This window comes from Drosophila gunungcola, unplaced genomic scaffold (genome assembly GCF_025200985.1).
Source record: "Drosophila gunungcola strain Sukarami unplaced genomic scaffold, Dgunungcola_SK_2 000001F, whole genome shotgun sequence".
Classification (NCBI taxonomy): Eukaryota; Metazoa; Arthropoda; class Insecta; order Diptera; family Drosophilidae; genus Drosophila; species Drosophila gunungcola.
In genome coordinates, this window is record NW_026453197.1 from 11,483,247 (window position 1) to 11,504,723 (window position 21,477).

The window sequence follows — 21,477 nt, forward strand, 5'->3', positions numbered from 1 at the left end:
TACTGCTATTCAATCAAAATGAAGTAGACATGGTTTGCTATGCAATGTAAAAAACCTCTTAAGAATTATACGTAAATAAATAATTCACAGCTATTACTTGCACTACTGCAAACTAATTGTTAAGCAATTGTATTTGATATTTACTGCGCAAATTATCTTTAATATTCACATTTGTGTTTGTTCCCACGGCCTGTTTTAAGCAAGCTGACGCATGAAAAGAAGGTCAGTTAGCTTGAGCCATAAATTTTAAATGAGTGCGCCAAAATCGATATCTTGTAGGACCGAAAGAAAATCGATGAAATTTGATAAAACTGTTCAAACTTAGTAGACAGATAACTCACGTTAAAAATTATTAAAAGGCAATAGGGCAAGCAAATTTAGGTGTAAACCTGGGAATCATATATAAGTTAAACACAAAAAAAAGCTAAGACAGAAACAAAACAGCTATCAAATAGCTAATTCGCCACCCCCGGCCATACCCACCAAACAGTGTTGCGAAACGATGAACATATCGCCGGTAGGCAGCGACTATCATAAATAAGAGCCCATCGAGCTATCGATACAACATCAACATCCTCAGTCGCTTTTTTTTAGTTGTAGCATATTATAAATATAACTCGAACGCTAGTTGCAGCCTTAAACAGAAGCCAGCCGCTGCGACCGCTAGTCGCTAGTTAAGATCTGCCTAAATACAAAAATATGTGATTAGTGATTAGACCAGAAACTAGCCGAAATCCCAGCCAGAAACAACAACAAAGCCAATCCGCGATTAAGAGGAAGAGAGTGCGTGAGAGAAACGACAGCTGCTCTGCGTGTGTGTTGGTGCAGGATAACAAATACAAAACATACAAAAACAACAACGGGATCGAGCAGTGTCGAAGTGCCAAACGAATTTGCCAAATAATAAAAATCGAAATACATAAGCCAACCGCTTCAAATTCCAACCAGTTCAATGCAAAGACATGTGCATAAATGAAGAGCTACAGCCAATTTAATTTAAACGCCGCCGCCCCGCCCGCCATTGCATACGATAATAGTTCGGTTGCCAGTCTCAATCCCAACGGATCGCCACTCGATCATAGTCACCAGCAGCAGCAGCAGCAGCAGCAACAACAACAACAGCAGCAGCAGCGCCAGGACATGCCGCACTTTGGACTGCCCAGCGGTCCTCAGCCGCCGTCAGCGCAGCAGCAGCAACAACTACAAGTGCATCATCAGCAGCAGCAGCAACAGCAGCAGCAACACCAGCACCAGCAGCAACAACAAATGCAAATGTCCTTGCTGCCAGGTCCCTATCGGCCACACATCGAGGAAAAGAAGCTGACGCGGGACGCCATGGAGAAGTACATGCGCGAGCGCAACGACATGGTCATCGTGATCCTGCATGCCAAGGTGCGAAGGGGTGTATCAATAAACACTATAAACAAAAAATTAATTGCCTTAAACTGGTGTAAACTATAAACTATATACATAGATGTATAAAAATAGTTAAATAGTTATTTCCTAGATTAGTAGCAAGACAAATAGGTAGGTTAAAACTTTAAAGACAACGGTGTTGACAGATGTTTAGTGTAGGTTTTTATTTAATTACAAGAAAAGGAATCCTTTCAAGAAAAACGCTTCAGCTATAAAAACTTCAAAGTAATTTGGAAAACTTTTACGTTTTTATAGAATTTACAGAACTTTTCTCTATACATGTTTAGGTGGAAGGGCTGCATTTCTGGGGAAAACAAAAAATTTTTCTAATATTAAAATTATTCTAATAATTTTAAGTAAAGAAAAAAATACAGTCACCCTTTTTTAAATTTTATTATTCAAAAATATTGTTGAGCCTAAATTCAAAATTGTTTTGTTTTTCAAAATTATCTTATCGGTCAGTCCGCACCACAAACCGCACCCAACATTAAAAGGTGCTAGTATTTCTATTGTCCAGTTTAAAGTGTTACATTTTTGTGGTTTTTGGCGAAGGCAGACTTAGAAATGGAATAAAATTGTCGCGGTTGCCGTTTTAGCGGTGGCGATCTTCAAGCGGCGACTGCCGCCAAATGCGAATCCTTCACACTCGACTGCCCGCAAATTGAGCAACGCGAGCCCGGTCCAGTCCGCAATGAAAATAATTGAAATTAATTACAGAAAATTAACAAAGCTGCATTGCTTGCGGTTTTTGATATGATTTGCCGATAATCTGAACGCCAATTTGTGCTAATTGAATTTCCCTGCACCACTGTGTGTGTGTGTTTGTGTTTTCTCTCTGTGTGTGTGTATTCCAGGTGGCCCAGAAGTCCTACGGCAATGAGAAGCGTTTCTTCTGCCCACCGCCATGTATCTATCTGTTCGGCAGCGGCTGGCGTCGGCGGTACGAGGAGATGCTGCAGCAGGGCGAGGGCGAGCAGGGGGCGCAGCTGTGCGCCTTCATCGGAATCGGAAGTAGCGACCAGGACATGCAGCAGCTGGATCTTAATGGCAAGCAGTACTGTGCGGCCAAGACGCTCTTCATCTCCGACTCGGACAAGCGGAAGCATTTCATGCTGTCGGTGAAGATGTTTTACGGCAATGGCCACGACATCGGCGTATTCAACTCGAAACGGATCAAGGTGATATCCAAGCCGTCCAAGAAGAAACAGTCGCTGAAGAATGCCGACCTGTGCATAGCCAGCGGCACCAACGTTGCCCTGTTTAATCGCCTGCGTTCCCAGACCGTCTCCACCCGATATCTGCACGTGGAAAATGGACACTTTCATGCCTCATCGACGCAATGGGGTGCCTTCACGATACACCTGCTGGATGACAACGAGTCCGAGTCGGAGGAGTTCCAGGTGCGCGACGGTTACATACATTACGGTGCCACGGTGAAGCTGGTGTGCTCCGTTACGGGCATGGCCCTGCCCCGGCTGATCATCAGGAAAGTGGACAAGCAGATGGCCTTGCTGGAGGCCGACGATCCCGTATCGCAGCTACACAAGTGTGCCTTCTACATGAAGGACACAGACCGAATGTACCTTTGCCTGTCGCAGGAGAAGATCATTCAGTTCCAGGCCACGCCCTGTCCCAAGGAGCCCAACAAGGAGATGATCAACGACGGCGCCTGCTGGACCATCATCTCAACCGACAAGGCTGAATATCAGTTCTACGAGGGCATGGGTCCCGTGGCGTAAGTATAGCTTACTTCTGTGTCAATCTTTTTGCTTACATTGTGTCTTATAACCCCTTTATTAGATCCCCAGTCACTCCAGTGCCAATTGTAAATTCACTGAATCTCAATGGCGGCGGCGATGTGGCCATGCTGGAGCTCAGTGGCGACAACTTCACGCCGCATCTGCAGGTGTGGTTCGGCGATGTGGAGGCGGAAACCATGTACCGGTGCACGGAGACACTGCTGTGTGTGGTGCCCGAGATTTCCCAGTTCCGCGGAGAATGGCTTTGGGTAGGTTTTCCGAATGTAAATTCTTTTAATGCTTACTAAATTTGAGTTTTTTTGCCCATGCTGCAGGTACGACAACCCACACAGGTGCCCATTTCGCTGGTGCGCAACGATGGCATCATTTATGCCACTGGTCTGACCTTCACATATACACCTGAGCCGGGTCCTCGGCCACATTGCAATACCCAGGCCGAGGATGTGATGCGGACGCGACAGAACAACAATAATAACAACATCACTAGCATTAGCAACAATAATAACAGCAACAATGCGGGATCACCGGCTGGCGGCAGTATGCAACAGCAGCAGCATCAGGCGCTGCCCTCCATCTCAGAAGTGCAATGGAATAGTCATGGTAGCGGCTTGTCCTGAGTGCAGGATTATTGCATCGCACATTTATGTATCCTAAGTTATTTATAGTTTTTATTGGAGACCTTAGTTTGTAGATTGACAATTTTTCTCATACTAATTTTCCACCTCTCATGACGTGCACGAAATGTGTCCCCTTCTCTCTAAAGTGAATCATCCTACATACATGTATCTAGTGCTAGTTTGGAACCAATAGATTTGTAAATGCAACATATAACTCTGTACATAACTCGAAAAAAAGCTCACTGACATATATATATATATTTGTATGTGCATGATTATACATCTACACAGAACATATAATTCTAGTTAAATATACAATCGATGTAAGTTTATAGAAGATTTGAAATATTTATGATTTTCTTTGCTATGAATTTCAAAAGACTGCCAAAGGGAAAAAGTACTTCGAAATATATCAGAAAACTGAAGCCTGCTTTTTAAAATACCAGGAAGTAGCCTCGCTACATAAATACATTCCATTCATTCACCCTTAAACTTTCTAAAAAGTCAAAGACAAAGTCAAAAGGGAAAACTTTTTTCTGTACATACAGTTTTGTTGCATTTTTTATTTACTTAACTCTTTGGAAATTCGTAGCACAAAAAGTTCCATATAATATTTTGTGTAATAAAATCGCAAAAAGACAAGTCGGCGATTTATTTAACTCTAAGCAGAAAAAAAACCCAACATTAATAAAAAAGAAGGAAATCCGAAATTATGACAAAGAAAAATCAACCAAATCATGTCATTTAAATTTTTTTTTTATTTTGCGTGATTATTCATGTTTACCACTCTTGGTTGGACTGAGGTGGAGAGCTGAGGGAGGATTGGTTGCCTTAAATTGCTGTGGGAATTTGGCCCAGTATCGTGTGAATATTTTTAAACAAAACAAGTGCAGCTCTTCCCACGATGACTTGCCTCGCAACCCCCTTGGCGGGGCCAACTTTAATTATAGTTTGGTCTGGATTGCTGAACGCCAAGTTAAGAAGCAAATATACATAGATATATAACACTATTGTTTCCGTTTTCGGCCAAGTTAAGGAGCAGAATTTTCTCACAGCCCAAAAAGCCGCTGCCGAGCTGCTGTGAAATTTTACTACCTTTTGTTGAATATTTATGCAGTCGTCGCTGCTGTCTTTACAGATTTACAAATTAAGATTCGCAGTTTTGAATTAATTATCGCTTACTTCCGCTCAGCGGAATCAGAAGGTGAGAGCTGACCAAGCATTTAAACTTATCTTATTGTTGGGAGACATCATTCTTATCAGAGTCAGCCAATAGGAACTTGGTTGCAACCCCTAAAATTTCACTGCGCGCCATGCGATGGGAACGAAAGACTCAAACAACGAACTTGGGTTGCGTGAGGAAAACTGGCCTCTTCATGTGATGATGGAAAAACCACCACCAAAAGTTCCGAGACTCACAATTGGAACTGCAACCTCTTAAGGTCGTCGCCGTCTTATAAGAAGTTGAATATGAAATTAGTTTGGAATTTTTAATGAACAATTCCTTCACATTTTCCCGCCCCTCTTTCTCCCCCACTGTTTGGACAGGTGAGTGCGATGATTGCGGTCGCTTATAGAAAGGGGGGAGACAGCTATTTCTAAAAGTTCTCAGGACTGCTACACAACTTCATACCGACTGACTACTAAAAAAGTTAATTATCTTGAAAAATCTAAGTCTACCTGCCGTCTTAAGTCGTATGGCCTGCTGCTGACTGCTGCCGTTTTTCACACGCTGGGGAAAAATGGAAATTCTCGCAAAATACAATGCGTGGGAAATCGGCGGCGTGGGAGTCAGCCAAGAAAATCAAGGGAAACTATATGTGCAAGTCCTATATAAAATGTTGTTCACGAGACTTTGGACACGTACACTGCTTCATAAACAGGTGGAAAATCCAAAGCCGTAGGTCAAGATTGGTTTATCGATTGAAAACGTCATTTGGCAGAACTATAAAATTTAAAATACGTATTTCTGTAGATATAAATGAGGTTTCTTATTAATGTCCAAATTTAAGTAAATTTTCTGGATAAGTTAGCGTATATGATTAGTCGAACACTCTATCCAATATCAAAACTTAATCTCCTTGCTATTGTTCAATGCTATTAATGATTCGAGATTTAAAATTCATAGATTTTATTGGTGTTTTTATAAGTCAGTTTAAGCAACTTTATCAAGAAGCAATTAAACCTAGAGCTATTGTTTTCTTAGTATATTATAAGTTATACAACTGTATTCAACTGCATTCGTTAATCAAATTTAGCCCCTAACTATTTGCAAAACCTTTAAATCAACTTTCGGCCTTTCGGATCAGAAAGAGATTTTCTTTTAAATTCACTTACGAATAAAAAAATTTGTATTACTTAATTTCGTAGATTATTCCATATAATCAATAGAAGGTGCCATTGCATCTGTCCCCCGCTGAATAAAAATTGTAAAGTAAATTGTATATAATTTATTTAATAATTGAACATTTCTATGTATTTGATACAAAACGTCATCAGTACAGATATGCAGTTAGGATATACAAAGAGATAGATGCAAAATGCGTAGATACAAATGCTTATCTATGGATATGTAAGACCTTTTCTTCATACAAAACATCGTATTTAATAATTTAATCGGAATGTGCCATAAGAATAACTAAGAGAATAATTGCAAAATTTATACAAATAAAAACAAACAAAATTGGAAATTGGTTTGGTATAATCGATAGCTGAACAAGGCCAAAATTGGAATGATTTCTCCGAGGAGGGAATGCAATTAGAACAAAGGGGGTGGGTATAAGGAATCACTTACAACTAGAAAGTACTAGGCATGTATAAGTTATTGCAATTGTTATTTATAATTATTATAAATATTTGCGGTAATTGTAGGATTTACTAGTTGGCTCGTATTGTTCGATTCTTGTTCATATTGGTCAACATCAACGAAATATATGAAGTCAGCAGATCGTCCATCTTGTAGCCCAGCGACGTTTCGCACAACAGTTTCGAGCCCCTCACCAGATTGCCGATGGTCATGTGGAAATATGTATTGCCCGAGGACCAGTTCGAGATGCGTGTAAATGGATGCGTGACCAATATGTCCTGTAAATAAAAATAAAATCACAATTACAGGAAATATAGAAGCAAGCTTTATAAACTTGAAAAATTATAATTACACTTTTGAGTTATGTGGAATATAAAAAGTTAATGCTACCCAAATCTATAATTTACAATCAATTGATAATTACTTACTTTGGTCACTGGATGTATGAGACTCACGCCGTGTTTGTTAATGGCTATTAGTAGCATTTCGGGATAGTTCGGTTCGGTGGTTTGTTTCACCTCGAAGAAAGCGGAACCAAAGGTTGGCCATCTATTCAATTAAATTGAAATGGTTAGGGGAACGTTTATAAATTTTATATAATGATCCCTACCTGTAAACGATCTTTAAGAAGGCCACCTTAGCATCTTCGGAAGTCATGCCGCCATCCTGATTATAAGAGGCCACAATCGATCGTTTCCAGTCGCTAGTGCTCTGCATTTTCATTATATCCGATGGAATAAGCTCCCTCAGCATTTGCCTTAAACAAGAAATTCTAAAGTCTGAGGATCGAAGACGGTGGGAAATGTTTTGCTCAGCTTACGGTATGGCCTGCAGTTCTTGTTTATTTTCACCGAAGCGCACGCGAAAGACGAGAGCCGCCAGCTTGGCCGCCTCCTCTCTGGAACACTTGTGATAGCCGCGCAACAGCTTGGGCAACTCCTGGTGATAGTGGAATATGAGATCGGCGTTCCGATCCTTGCCTGGCACTGTGTTCGTCCACAGTTTCTTCATGAAGAAGACCTGGTAGGTGAACTGCGGATTCGCCCCATCTCGTATGGGTCGCGCCTTCTTTATCCAGTCGGTCAAATGGCGCACGAAGTCGAAGAAGAAATCGCCTTCGGGCACCGAGATGACCTTGTCGGCAATCTTCACAAACAGGGAGAAGCCCTCGCTGGTGCGAAGCGATAGGCGTTGCGAGATGTTGTTGCAGAAGTCCTTGGCCCGCGTGGAGCTGTCCACCTCGAAGGCTTCGTCCGTGTCGTCCGGGAAGTAGACCTTGTGGAAGATCTGTGTGGTTTTGTGCTGTATGGCCTCCACCTCCACCTGATGCGGTGGATATTTGCGTTGTCCATGGCGTATGGTCTTTTGCAGTCGATGCATTGAGTCCTGCGAATTAAATTAATAAAGGTATTAATAATTGTAAAAATTATTGTATTGTTTAATACGATTACCTGTGAGATGGGATGACGCCGACTGCGCAGGAACAGCAGCAACTCCTTGAGCAAACCCTGCGAGCAGGCAAACAGTCCAGTGGCCAACCACATCAGCTCCCAGCCCCTCTCCTCGGACATCCGGTTGCGGTTGTCCGTCAACTGTTTCATCAGCTGACAATAGATCTCATCGCGCAGAATCTCGTGCTTAAGCGGTCCATCAAATATATGATCCGTGATTTCGTTACCCATCCGGGGTCGCTTCGAAGGCAGATCTCCCATATACTTCAGTATGGCCGCAAAGGCGAAGCAGGCTTCCTCGGCGAACTCCTCTTTGCTTTGCAACTTGCGTAGCAGCGGCGCCTTGATGGGATCCCGGGCATAGCGCCAAAGTTCTTCACTTCGTTTCGAGCTCAGGGTGAGTGTCTTGGACATTGTGCGTTTCGGGGGCAAACGGAAGTGATCCAGGGCGTACTCCATTAACGTATGCGGACGATCCCTTGGCTCCACCGCACCGCCATTGGAAGCCATGCTTAAACGACGTCCATGATGGGCCTCCTCGATGTTAAACAGGGCGAGAATATCCTGCGGTGGTTTACTAAGCGTGGGCAGGACATAGACCGTTTCGGCTGGGAAATCGCCACGCTCCTGAGAGCGATCGCAGCGACCTATGCACCAGCCGTTGTTAAGTACTGATTCACCGCAGGATTCGTCCTCGAGTATGATCAGATCGCCCTTAAAGAAGGAAAGGAAACTCGTACCATCCGAAGGCGCGCGATAGTCCTGCAGGGCTATAACAAATTTCGAACTAAAAACAAAGAAAAAATGTTTGATTTATTTGGCTTTAGTTATAGTTGCTCTTAAATTATACTTATTTGCTAACAAATTCCGTAACTCACCGCTTTTTCAGGCCATCCAAGAAGTAGACAACCAGATCTCGAATATCCTCAGCGTTTGGACTCTGGAACGTGAACTCCTCGCCCCGAACCGTGGATAGACTGAATGTCTGGGTGAACACTTTGTTGGTCTTCTGACTGGATACGGCTGTGATTTCGGGGAAGCTTAATTCGAGCAGGACCTGCTCCTGATCGTCCACCACATAGACGCCCGTCCAGTTGACCGCTATGATGACATCGTTTTTGGGCAGATTCGGACCTGAGTTGCGATAGGCTTCGTAAAAGCGCGAAAAGAGCAGGGGCCACTTGTACTTGGCATAGCTGACGATGTCCTCTTTTATCTTCAGCGGCGCAATCTTGTCCTTGACATAGTAGGATTTCTTATAGGCCTGCAGAACCAAAGCGGCCCACCGTTCGATGGCCTTGTCCACACCACTGAGACAAAAGTCGGGTATAAAGTTGGGCAGCAGGGTGAACAACCGCTCCATGGACATATCTGTGGAGTATTCGATAAAGTATTGCTGCGCAGCAATCATGGCCAGGTCCTCCTCCTTGTCGCAGCGATATTCGCCAAATTTAACGCCCCTAACGACCTGCTGGTAAATGAGGTTGGTGGCCACCTGATCGTGGGTGGGCTCGTGCCAGGGTGCAAAGATTTCCTTGCGGAAGAACAGACGCCACGGCGCGTTTCGCTCCTGGGCGCCCTGCTCTTTTGCATACTGCTCACACTGTGAGATGGCGTCCATCACATGGTCGCCGCCACTGCCCAAGGAGCTGACTTTGTCGAACAGCGCAATGTACAGTGAGAATCCGAACTGATCTTTGAGCGTTATCTTGTCCGACAGTTGATTGCACAGCTCCCGGGCCGTGGTGGCGGAGTCGGCCAACAGAGTCTTCGTATTGCCATCCATAAACGTAATGGGCAGCATGATGGGCTTCTTCGATTTGGTGGCCTGCAACTCCAGCCACGAAGGCGGTTGATTGCGGGTTCCATTGTTGAAGGTTCGCTTCAGTCGTTCCTCACAATACGGCGCATATCCCGGCGGACCCTCACGGATGAAGGCCCTCAAATAGTTGACAAACTTCTCCGAAGGCGCAAAGCAGCCCACGCACAGTGAGAGCAGAATCCATCCCCTGGCATGCGAGGACTTTAGGGGGTTGTTGGTCAGCTGCTTGCATATCTGGCAGTAGATTTCGTCACGCAGTTCGGCTCGCAGGATGCCATGGCCAATGATGAAGTGCAGCTTCTCCAGGTTCGAGGTGGGACGCGATTGCAGCCACGATTGGTAGCTATCCGCCGTGTATTCGTCGTCCTGCAGTCGTCGGCGCACATCTTCGCCCAACTTGTTCTTTCGCTTCAGGGTCAGAGATACCAGTTTGTGGCGGATCGAGCGCGGTTTCTGCTTGAGAAAGGCATCGGGATCCAGGCCCATGAGCTGAGCCTCTTGGAATTCCTATAAATCAAGAGTAGTACCAAGTTTTTAAAAATTTTAGAAAATTACAACTTAACAGTGTGCAATAAAATCCTAACTCACCTTACTCCTAATAAAATTACGCCCCAAGGTGGCCGTGACCTTGGACATTACGGATGTGGTATCCATTCGATCCATTGTGTGATACTTGGGCTCCGGCATATCACCAGTGAACCTGAGTATAGTGATCCACAAGGCCTGCGCAGCAAGTTGATCGCCTTGCGTGTGAAGTGGAAGAAGTGGGTGCTTTAGAGCCTTCTTAGCATACTGATGATTCACATTCCCCTGAAAGTATGTGGCTGCGAATTTCTGAAACTTGAACTCCGACAGATCTTCCTCATCCTCGGAGATGTGCATGGGTGCAATAATATCCTCCTGGTTGACGTTTTGCGCATGGGGCAAATCATTGAACACGGACGTTTCTCTTCCGCCATGCGGAGTGGGTGCATCGCTACTGGAATCGGGCAGAAAGTCGAACATGGCCTCCACCAGTTTGCCATCGTCCACCGGCTCCTCCTGTTTGCGTGCTGCATCATTAATAATATTCATATTGACCTCCACTCGACGACGATTTTCCATTTGCTCCTGAATTTCCCGACGCTCCAGTTCGTGCAATCGATCTCGGTAATGCTGTTCGGCAATTTCCCGGGCATGCTTGTTGCCGCGATGCAGTAGCTCCTGCTCCTCGAGCTTGCGAAGCTGGAGCACCTCGGCGAACTGCTTATGCTCCAACCGAAGTTTCCGATACCGACGCATGGCAATCATTCGTCGCACATGCGACTGGATCTTGATGACGGCCCACATCTTGTGACCATACTCCCGCCTCACCAGATATCCCCGAGCGTGGGCCTGCAAACCGACAATGTGACCCCTTAGATGGCGGAATCGATGGGACAGGACTCTCGATCGGATTAGGGCCTGCAAACGCATGTAGCCCACTCGCATGTTCCTGTATCGTTTGCGCTGGGCATAGCCCTTCCAGAATCTCTGCACTGTGATGGCAGCGGCGCGCAGGCGCAGGAACCTTCGTCGGTACACCCATCCTCGAATGCTGCGCTGCAGAATGAGGATTTTTCGCGTCAACACTCGATCCCGCTCCTGTTCCAGAAACAAATCGTGGGCATCCTTCAAAAAGACCTTGGTGTGGCCCAGTTGATAGTCGGACTTGCCCAGAACCACGGCACAAATCCTTGAAGTAGCCGCCTGGCAATCCGTGCGATGAGCTGGCGGCACTCCGGGTATCAGAAAACGATACCGTTCTACAAACTCCCGGAACCCATGCCTAATGGGATAGCCAGCGCGACGGATCCGGATCGTTTCCATCATGCCAGAGTATCGCAGCTGACGGCAGCACAAACCACGGTCAAACATCATCGGCTTTTTCAGCTCGTTGGGTTTGATACATCGAATAAAGAATGGCTGACAGCTGCAGAGCGTCTTCATCAGCGCATCTAGCGATTTCCTGAACTGAGTGGACAGTGTGGGCGTTCGCTTCCTCGTCTCTGCACCCATTTCTATGTCCTGGGCAAAGATTTGGCGCAGGAACTTGTTGCCACTTTGGCTAACCAAATGCAGGAGGTCAGGACTGAAGGTGTCTCGGTTTTTATCTAGAAATCCACGCGTATCGTAAAACACTACGCCGGCAAAGTGGTTCAGTCCGAAGCTGGTGTTGATGTCCGACTTGGGCTTCAGATAGTTCTTGTGCGCTCCATGGGTCTTGTGCAGTTTGGCCAGCATCGTTGTATCCGTGCCCTTGGGAAAGCGGGCCTCCTCATCGATTAAAGCCATAATGTTCAGCTGCTTAATAGCTATCAAATCAAGTGCATCCTGATTGTCCACAAACTCGATATGCTGCCAATTGATGGCCTCGTGGTTGTACTCCTCCTGTTCCAGTTTGAAAATGTGCTGCACAAAGAACTGCTGCAGATTCTCATTGGCATAATTGATGCAAAACTGCTCAAAGCTGTTCTGATCGAAGTTCTCAAAGCCAAAGATGTCCAGCACTCCGATAGCGTTCCGTGAGGTGCCGCGCGGCTTGAAAATAGCCGTGTTGATCTTCCGGACGATGTGCACAAACATTCGTCCGTAAATGCCCTTAACGAAGGCATCGCGCACATCCACAGATTGATCCCGTGACAGGGTGGACACTACCGTCTCTCCGTGAGCAAACAGTGTGCGACGTGTCAGAGCGTCAATCAGCGGCTGAATGGGGAGTCCAAGCAGTCCGGCCACACGCTCCACATTTATGTGTTCCGGTATCTCGGTGGCGTCCAGATTATCCACCACAGTTGCCTTGTACTTGATGTTGCCACAGTGCAGCAGGGCAGCCAACAGCTTGATAATCTCCCAGATTTCCTGATCGGAGAAGAGCAGAACCTTCATGGCGGATCGAATGTCGGAAAATTCGGCAGCATCATCGCGTCCCTCGCAGGTTATGCTATTGCCACCAGTCAGATATCTATAAAAATATTAAATTAAGTATAACTCAATTCCGGTTATTATTAGCGTTAGTTAAAAGCTTACTTATAATCAGCAGCCATGCCAAGATCAAGGCGACTCTTCTCCTCTGCCGATAGTCCGGCCAAAATGCAGTAAAACACATGATAATTGCGTTCGCTATGATTTTGAGAAACAATTCGTGACTTCTCCAGCAGATATTGTTCGATTTTGGCTCCCTCAATCACGCCATTGGCGCTAAAGTGTATGTCTATGTATTTGCCAAACCTGTACGAAAATTAATTTTATTAATATCACATCTCAGGTGATAAATATTGTGTGCATCTAAATGTTTACCTCGATGAATTGTCATTGCGAATGGTTTTGGCATTTCCGAAGGCTTCCAGAATGGGATTCGCCTCAAGGATTTGCTGCTCGATCCACGAATGCTTGCCACTGATCGCAGCCAGATACTGCAGGATCAGCTTTGTGCTCTCGGTTTTGCCAGCTCCCGACTCTCCGGAAATTACGATGCACTGATCCTGGCGATATCGTTTCATGTGCGCATACGCATTGTCTCCAATCGCAAAGATGTGCGGCGGAAGTTCTCCGATTTTACGTTCCTTGTAGAGCTTGATCTGATCGGCCGTGTAGATGGGCAGGATCTGGTAGGGATTAACGGCAACCAATATGGAACCGGTATAGGTCTGAAAGTAAGGCGAAAGAATAGCGTTTATATAGCAAACTTATAATATCATTTGGTAACAAATTTAAGCCCGCAAATACATGGTTCAATATAATGATTCTTAGATAAGACTTGATTAACTAATATGAGGTTTATCAGAATATCACAATTATCAATTTATCAATTCTGAGAACAAAATGTGATTGGTTTATTTTTAAGAGTTAACGAGTTAAGAGTTTGACGTAATTATTGGTTTACTCACGTAGATCAGATTCTCTTTGTAGCGTATAAGCAGATTCCGCAAAATACCAGCCTCGTGCAGATCGCCCAGGGAAATCATGTCCTCCACTCCCTGGACGGAGGACGCGTGCATGGCCTTGATGCGGCGCTCGGGGGCCAGCCAGACCTCGTCGCCATCGTCATCGCGCACTTGGATGCGACGACCCTCCGCGGAGACGACACGTGCTCCAATGGCCACATCGAATTCTCGCCCCGAGGCGGGCTCTATCCAGATGTAGTCACCCTGTTGTCGATTAGAGGCGTAATTACAATTTTTCAATTTCTTAACAATTTAACTATTTTACAATTTGACATTCAGTTCTTTACGAGGCTGCCCCGTTCGGTTGCCATGGACATGGGGGCCATAAAAAACTATGTACTGTTTGTTGTAAGAGTCACTTGAGCGGAACGCAACAAATATAGCGATACCAGGGACAGACATGAGCAAGGCACAGTGATGGGCGAAAATATATGAGGAGGTGAACCTCTAACGGAAGGACAGTTATTGGAACTAATTAATAAAGAAACTATTTGGACGCAATAACAACTTAAACGATGATCAAGAAGTAACAAAAAGAATTCTGACAACAAACATCCCGAGTTTGAGAGTTATAAATAAGGTTCTTACAACAGAAGTTTAAGATATGGTTATTAAGTAATAAAAATTTATTCAAAGGTTGAGCGGTTTATTTTACAAATTATTCTATGGGTAATTTTGAACTTAATACTAAGCAGTGCTCTTGTATATTATTTAAATATATAATTATATAAATATATATATTATATATTATTATTTATATAAACATTATACCAAATTAGTTTTAGTTGAATCCTTTAAATAGCTCACTGAGATGAAAATAAATAAAAACTTGTAAGTAAGTCTAAAAAACTTTCTGTTGAGACGGGCAACCTGTTGTTTCACCCCATACAAATATTTCCATCCACCACTGTGCCAGAGTAATGGGAGTTGAAGTGAGGCATGGCATTAAACTTCCGCTTTTTGTTTTCATGGTAGAGGAAAAAGTGTGATATATGGGAGTGCCTGGATAAGGAATGATCCCTTATGATACTCTCGCTAATAGGGAGTAAATACTTACACGTGTTACAATCACCATATTCGTCGTCCTTCATTTACTGATCCTGCGTTGGCATCCAGAGACAAAAGCCCGTTCCTCTTCGCTGCTGCCTCTTGTATTATTTTTCTGTTCCAAAAGAGAACAAGTGGAAGAGTTAGCCATGAACAACAATAACAAAATACAAGTTAGCGCCTGCGGCAACTCAAACCGGCTTTGAAAAAAAAAAAAATTAAGGTGAAGTTTACGGTAAATTGAAAGAATTCACAACTTGTCGCTGTCTTCGTTTGTGGTCCGTCGTCTCTTTGTTGTTCTTGCTATCACAGCGCTTTCCTAGCTTGAGGTAAACGTCTTTCTTTACTCCATTTGGCCAACAACACACACTCGCTTACTAAGTCTTGAGCCAAAGTGGCAACTCATTAACAAAACAACAACAACAACAACGAATTAGTCATCAGTCTTAAACACATCCATAAAACTCATACTTTCGATACTTCTTTTCTTCTCAAAATAGGGAAACCGACCCAAACAATCCTATACGTGACCGAAAATCTTATAAAAAATAAATAAACCTTTACACCTTTAGACATGCAAAAAAGGCCATCGAGCTATTTTCACTTTTAAGCTTCAGTCGCCCCGAACACAATCAATTGAATACGAGAACCACCCGAAAAAGAGCGTCTAACCGAAATCGAAGGTCTCAATGAGCTGCGTTTGTTATGCAAATTACTTGGTTTTCATTGAAAAAATTTACTTTCATTACTTTGTACGGTATGGCAGAAATTGAACAATATTTTTATTTAGGCAATAGAAAACTGCACCATCTGCAATTAGATATGCTTGAAAAGACGAAAGAAAGGTGTTGACATTGACGAGTTGTTTTAAGGAAAACAATTTCTTTAATACAATTAGGATATCAATTTATAAACATTTTTAACTTTCTACTTCTAGTTTTAAAAACCAGAATCCTTTTAAAGTGATTTCTTTAAACGCCTAACATAGAGTTGGCAAAAGCTTGTTGAATCCTTAATTCGAAATCTATTTTGTATCTCTTAGATTAATCATTTTAAAGTGAGTTTCAATTAATCTTTAATTTGTATCTGTGCATCACGTCTTCTATACCCCGTTGAGACTGTTTTAATGCAATGCAATCAGCAATGTGGATCAGTTTTTTTTTAACTGAACAGCTTTATTTTAAAAGCCAGCCATGAATCAGAATTTCAAGCTGGCGTCATTCCCAGTCGGTTACCATCGAAACCGCCTTTCAATCGGACACCCCATCCATCATTTAACACATGGACTAACAGAGGTATGGTATCAGCCAGTAGTATAGCTTGGAGGCGTCTCTCCTCTCCATAGTAATTGCAACATGCCAGACAAAAAAGCAGCAACAGCAAGAGCAACCAAATTTAGTGGCACACGGCGGCACGTATACACGTACACATACCAGTCTGGTTACGCTCTGCCGGTCAAAATACAAGTATAATGCACATAGGGAACCGATCCGCGATCCACACTCAAACATGACTATATAGCAACCTGAATTGTTGGTTAGAGTTCAAGCAGTTAGCTGATACATACACAGATAGCATTTTAAATAATATTGCCCAATACTCGCTTTACTGTTATCAGCACCCAGTTTAAGGGTATTATTATGTCACTGTCTCCTAAGCCCATTAACAAACTCAGTTCTAAATGGAATGGAAACGTAAATACAGATACAGGTGAACCTGCAAACTATTTAACTAAATATAATTTAATTGGTTTATAAATTTAATTTTGTTTTTAAAAATATATTTGAGAACACAATAAACAATTGTTAACAATCTAAGAACAACATACCTATATATATGGTCTTTAAATGTTCAACATTTTAAAATTTTAATAAAAACATTTTCATTCTCTTTTGGGCTCCCACTTTATGGTAATAATGGCTGTCCTTAGCGCACAAATATTTGCAAACCATAAGACTAGCTCCATGCCATACAGGAATTTATTTAACAGCAATACATTTGTATATTTTTTAAAGTGTTTAATACATTGTACATAACAAGGAAAAGAAATGGGTTTCTAATTCAAGAGACCACTTTAACCAAACACGGTCGGTCATACATGAATTATTTAAAAATAATTGCTTTGTACTCTTACTGTTGTTATCAGAGCTCACTGAAGTGCAGGTGGAGATAAGCAAGAAACATTAAACAAGGTGTAAATTTTAGGTGTGCGGCAGACACATATCTCAGGGCATGACCAAAAACGATTAAAATCGTAAGAACCGAGAAAAGCGCGTCTAAGAATTTCCGTCTCTGCAGATTTTGCTTCGGATAGTGCATCCAATGACACACGATTGGCACGTTTCAAAGTGCATATATGCACTCGTATATAAAAGTGAGTGTTTGAGTGCGTTTCGAGTGGAGTGTGAGTGATCCAAAAGTTCATCGAGAGTCATTAGTGAAAGTTCGTGTGTGGCTGCCACGTACAATTACGTTTTATGCCATCTACTCTACATATACATATATGTAGGCACAACCTTACATGAATCGCGCTTATAGCCATTGTTTAATGTACCCACTTTTTGTTCACTTTGACTTTGACACATGACACCATGTTGTTGTCACTTCTTGAGCAATGTGTGGTATAACAGCAGTACAACTATTGTTCAGCTAAATCGAGATTAACGAAATAAAAATCTATTCTGCATTTTATTATATTAGTTTAAGTTTTTAGTGTATTAGTTTGCTATCGTGATTTGTTTAAAGAGTTTGTTGTTTTATTTATTGATTTATTGCTTTAAATGTTTTTGGGTTCTACCAATTTTGGCCCAAGTGGAAATATAGTAAAGCTTTTGAATTTTTGAACAACAGTTTTATTTACAAGCTGATAACTCTTAATGACTTTTAAATAAATCCAAAGTTAAGTTGGAATTTAATAAAAATAAACTTAAAAAATATACCTTCAGTTTATTTTATATTCTTGTGGAACATAATATGACGGAGTTTTCACTTGCGCGACACTTAGCACTTTTAAATCACGTTCTTAAGGGTTTAAAATTTTTTTTCAGTGCTTCAGTAAAATTATATTTAAGTTCTGGACATATGTATTATCTACGATTTTTATTTAAATATTTAGCTACACAGATACAATTTTGTTTAATTTTTGGCAAAGTTTTTCCATTCCAGACGTTGCCGTTTGCTACCAAATTCTTTTTCACACAATTTGTTTCTGGTTTTACCACTCAAATCTTCTAAAAAAAATGTAACGACTCACAAAAAACAGCAAAAAAATCTGGGCAAAGTATTATGCTCATTTTTTTATTATGTATTTAGAGAAGACCTTAAAAAAGTTTCACCAAACAAACAGAAAGTCGCTGCGTGCGCGAAAGCCCCCAGCAACAAAAACAACAGCAACACCACATTAATGGAACCCAACAACCCAAATGGAAACGCAAAAAAAGGTTGAGATGGGAGAGGAGAAACAAAAACCGGCTAATGAAAAGCGTTTATTTGAAAAAGGGTTTTTCCAATTGTCCACACACGAAATGTCCCGTTGTGCAACAGCAAAAACAACAAACCGGACAAACAAGTGTCTGCGTTGCAGTTGTTGCTATTGTCAATTCGAGAATTCTTGACCGCTGCACAAGAAAAAAAATTGCTATGATTGATGATTATCAAATTGAATACAATTTTACCAAAATAAACTAAGGATTGTGAGCTTTTTATGTAAGGCATGATTGAGGGCTCGAGGTCAAATTGTTTAAAAAACTAAGAAATCGACTTAATAAAATGTATGTAAGATCAATTAGAACAAATTTAACTAATTTCCATTTAGATACCAGTATTTTGAAGTAACATGTTTATTCATTAATGTTGAAAACTGACAGATTACTCAAAATAAACAAAAAAAAATGGTTCTGCTCACTTATCATAATGAAAATGTTGAGCTCTTTCTTGACCTAAAGAAGCTTTTAACTTATTTTATTCTTTTTTCTGGCATCGAAGACTGTGAAATTTCAGTAGAAAACTTTCATGAGCAATTTTTATTTTTATTTTGTAGTTTTTCTTGTTAATGAAGTTGTATTGATCTTTTTTCCGTGTAGAACCCTGGTTCAAGCTCAAGGAGAAAGAGAGAGAGAGCGCTGGCGCGAGCGGGTGGGAAAGGGAAGGGTGTGGGGGCAGAGCGGAGGGGACGGGGCACCCATGAACATGAATGTGTTGCACTGTGAGCCGCTCTTTACGCATATCTCCCTCTCGCTCGCTCTTCTGCTCTTCGGCAGGTGTACCTGTCCACTTCCGAGTTTGTATGTGTGCGCGAGAGAGTGGGTCTGCGTTGGTAGTGTGTGCATGTTAGTACCGTTCTATCCAACGAAACCTGAAGCGTAGCTATTTAATTTGGTTGTCGGTTAAAGCAATAAAAATGCAATGCAGCCACGTCTTCGTCTCGACTAAAATAATAAAATCGATGATACTAAAAATCACGCTGATGATGATGCTGAGCTGAAGCTGTGACCCTTGTCATTTTCTCTGGCTGGCTTTTCTAGCTCTAACACTCACTAACTCACAGTTACACACACCGACTTGCAGGGTTAATGCACTCTTTCTTTTCCAATCACTCTCTACCTTAATTGTTGCCTCAGAATTTGCACTCTTCTCTTTTTGGAACTGAACTGTAGGTCTCGTAATGCGGTTTAATTAACACTTTTTGGACCAGTCGAAAGCGGGATATTCTTTTTTAAAAACAGGTTACATAAATAGGTCACGCACCGACAACCGCAGGAAAAGTGCAGCGCGCCGATTGTTTAGTAAGCTTTTCCAGTTCGAGTCGACCGAGCAACAGGTTAATTAGGCGCTACAGACTGTTTGGCATTTTAGGGCCTTATTGCACTTGTTTATTGGCCGAGTTAAGTTGAACTTGCAGCGAAAAAGAACCGAATACAAATACGCCAACCGCGGAGCAAACTTCGAAACAACGATCGTCTAGAGGTGGAAAATAATTGATTAGAGGTGGAGAAACATCGATGCCACCACCGATGTCATCGTTGTTTTCTAAATATCGGTGATATCGATGTTTGGCACATCGATGTTTGGCACATCGATGTTTACCATCTCTATTCTGCTTTCCGTCTGCCGCAGCGCTGCCCTCACTTAACATTTCTGTTAGGAAAACGACACTAAAATTAATTCGATGTTTACCGATTTGATAAATATTTTTTGTTTATATGTTAATAATGATAGAATTAACTTTATGGATAAACTTCCAAGGCCCCAGACCTCCGATCAATTTTTTTATTTCAGAATCCATGCATTTTGGATACCTGATTATGGAACAATCAAAATACCGTTAAACACAGTCAATAAATTCCATATACAAATATCGAGTGTTGAATATAAAAGTACAATAATTTAAATTGTAATGTCTTTTAAATTTTTTTTTTTTTAAGATTGGGTTAAGAAGATTTTGTAACTTGAGGTCTAATTAATTATTTTAACTATTTTTGCGCTGGAAAGCTTCCATTACACCAAGAACCCCATATATATGGGTAACTTGAAAAAATATAATTTTAAACTTTAATATCCGGGCGTATAATTGATAGCTTAAACATAATAGTTATAGACAATACAAAATAAACATTCAGTTTTTAAAATTTCATTTTCTAGATTGTTTACCATTTATTATAAAGCTTAAAACAAGCTGTCGATGTTTTTTTTTCGTTTTTAGAAACAATTAACCATATGAACAAGAAAGAAGCTTTTTTTTTTTTATATGTGAAAATTTGTTTATTTGTACACTTTATCTTAATCAGAGTTAAGTACATTCGTTTCTGTTTTTGCTTTGTTTTTTATTTTAGTAATTACTCCAATCGAATCAATTTTAGCTTAAAGTCTAATTAGGTTAATAATATTGGGCTAAAATCGGCAAACAATGAACAAAATTATTTAGTGCATCCCGGGTAATAGCAGCGATGAAGTTTCTTCTATTGGTCTACGTTTTCCTTATTGGAAAATCCCACGGATATGTGCGCCTAACGAATCTCAAGTGTGATATCTTTGATAGATCTTTTGTAGAATTCCCCGAATGCCGACTAAAAGTGCTTGGCAGGGGAGTTATCGGTGCAAACATCCATTTTAAGTTTCTGAAATTACCAATTAATAGGATGGTCATAAGATTTAACGCTTATCGTAAGCTCAGCGGCTACCACCCGTTCCTGTTTAATGTTTCCAAGGACCTCTGTCATGCCTTGAAGTATCCGAACCGCCTGGATGTGTTATACTACTTTTACAACGCATTTTCGCCCTATTCCAACCTTAATCATACCTGCCCCTACAATGTGAGTAGTTTAGAAATTGTAATTTTCTTTTATAAAATTTAAATAAAGCAATCCTCTTAGAATGACGTTTATATCAGGAAATGCATCTTGAACGATAGGATGTTTTCGAAGGTTCCATTACCAAAAGGAACCTATATGCTAACAGTCGAAATGGACGATGGCATTAAAAATTGGGTTTCCACAGTCTCCGTCTACTTTGATATTGATGTGGACTAACTATGGGGAGAAAATATTATAATACTGACAACGATGCAGATAACTTATATGCATATAACATATAAT

General features: G+C 41.7%; 3 protein-coding genes across 5 annotated transcripts; 2 read left to right on the top strand and 1 right to left on the bottom strand.

The window, feature by feature from the left end:
* The first annotated feature begins 401 nt into the window (after window positions 1–401).
* On the top strand, window positions 402–4,511 carry LOC128263347 (suppressor of hairless protein). The gene is made up of 4 exons (XM_052998374.1): window positions 402–1,392; window positions 2,271–3,151; window positions 3,217–3,424; window positions 3,491–4,511. Exons 1-4 carry the CDS (start codon window positions 973–975, stop codon window positions 3,791–3,793), a joined length of 1,812 nt encoding a protein of 603 aa, XP_052854334.1. The 5' UTR covers window positions 402–972; the 3' UTR covers window positions 3,794–4,511.
* A 1,717-nt stretch (window positions 4,512–6,228) lies between these two features.
* Window positions 6,229–19,872, bottom strand: LOC128263152 (myosin-VIIa). 3 transcript variants are annotated; one of them, XM_052997891.1, is made up of 12 exons: window positions 19,487–19,872; window positions 14,895–14,999; window positions 13,781–14,041; window positions 13,191–13,540; window positions 12,921–13,121; window positions 10,461–12,855; window positions 8,929–10,379; window positions 8,051–8,837; window positions 7,420–7,985; window positions 7,210–7,356; window positions 7,028–7,148; window positions 6,229–6,877 (listed from the first exon to the last, which is right to left on the bottom strand). In XM_052997891.1, exons 2-12 carry the CDS (start codon window positions 14,910–14,912, stop codon window positions 6,671–6,673), a joined length of 6,504 nt encoding a protein of 2,167 aa, XP_052853851.1. In that variant the 5' UTR covers window positions 14,913–14,999; window positions 19,487–19,872; the 3' UTR covers window positions 6,229–6,670. The 3 variants fall into 3 exon arrangements, with proteins under 3 accessions (XP_052853851.1, XP_052853850.1, XP_052853852.1); XM_052997890.1 differs by having other exon boundaries at window positions 19,631–19,871; XM_052997892.1 differs by lacking the exon at window positions 19,487–19,872 and having other exon boundaries at window positions 14,897–14,976.
* An 808-nt stretch (window positions 19,873–20,680) lies between these two features.
* On the top strand, window positions 20,681–21,444 carry LOC128263155 (uncharacterized). Its single transcript, XM_052997896.1, has 2 exons — window positions 20,681–21,195; window positions 21,256–21,444. Exons 1-2 carry the CDS (start codon window positions 20,830–20,832, stop codon window positions 21,409–21,411), a joined length of 522 nt encoding a protein of 173 aa, XP_052853856.1. The 5' UTR covers window positions 20,681–20,829; the 3' UTR covers window positions 21,412–21,444.
* Window positions 21,445–21,477: the final 33 nt, after the last annotated feature.

Excerpts from the sequence above, each read along its gene's own strand:
- LOC128263347 (XM_052998374.1), top strand. The coding sequence starts at position 973 with ATGAAGAGCTACAGCCAATTTAATTTAAACGCCGCCGCCCCGCCCGCC. Across the intron at positions 1,393-2,270 it reads TCGTGATCCTGCATGCCAAG|GTGGCCCAGAAGTCCTACGG; the intron begins GTGCGAAGGGGT and ends TGTGTATTCCAG. Across the intron at positions 3,152-3,216 it reads GAGGGCATGGGTCCCGTGGC|ATCCCCAGTCACTCCAGTGC; the intron begins GTAAGTATAGCT and ends CCCCTTTATTAG.
- LOC128263152 (XM_052997891.1), bottom strand. Across the intron at positions 10,380-10,460 it reads GTAATTTTATTAGGAGTAAG|GAATTCCAAGAGGCTCAGCT; the intron begins GTGAGTTAGGAT and ends CTTGATTTATAG. Across the intron at positions 7,357-7,419 it reads CAAGAACTGCAGGCCATACC|GCAAATGCTGAGGGAGCTTA; the intron begins GTAAGCTGAGCA and ends TTCTTGTTTAAG.
- LOC128263155 (XM_052997896.1), top strand. The coding sequence starts at position 20,830 with ATGAAGTTTCTTCTATTGGTCTACGTTTTCCTTATTGGAAAATCCCAC. Across the intron at positions 21,196-21,255 it reads ATCATACCTGCCCCTACAAT|AATGACGTTTATATCAGGAA; the intron begins GTGAGTAGTTTA and ends CAATCCTCTTAG.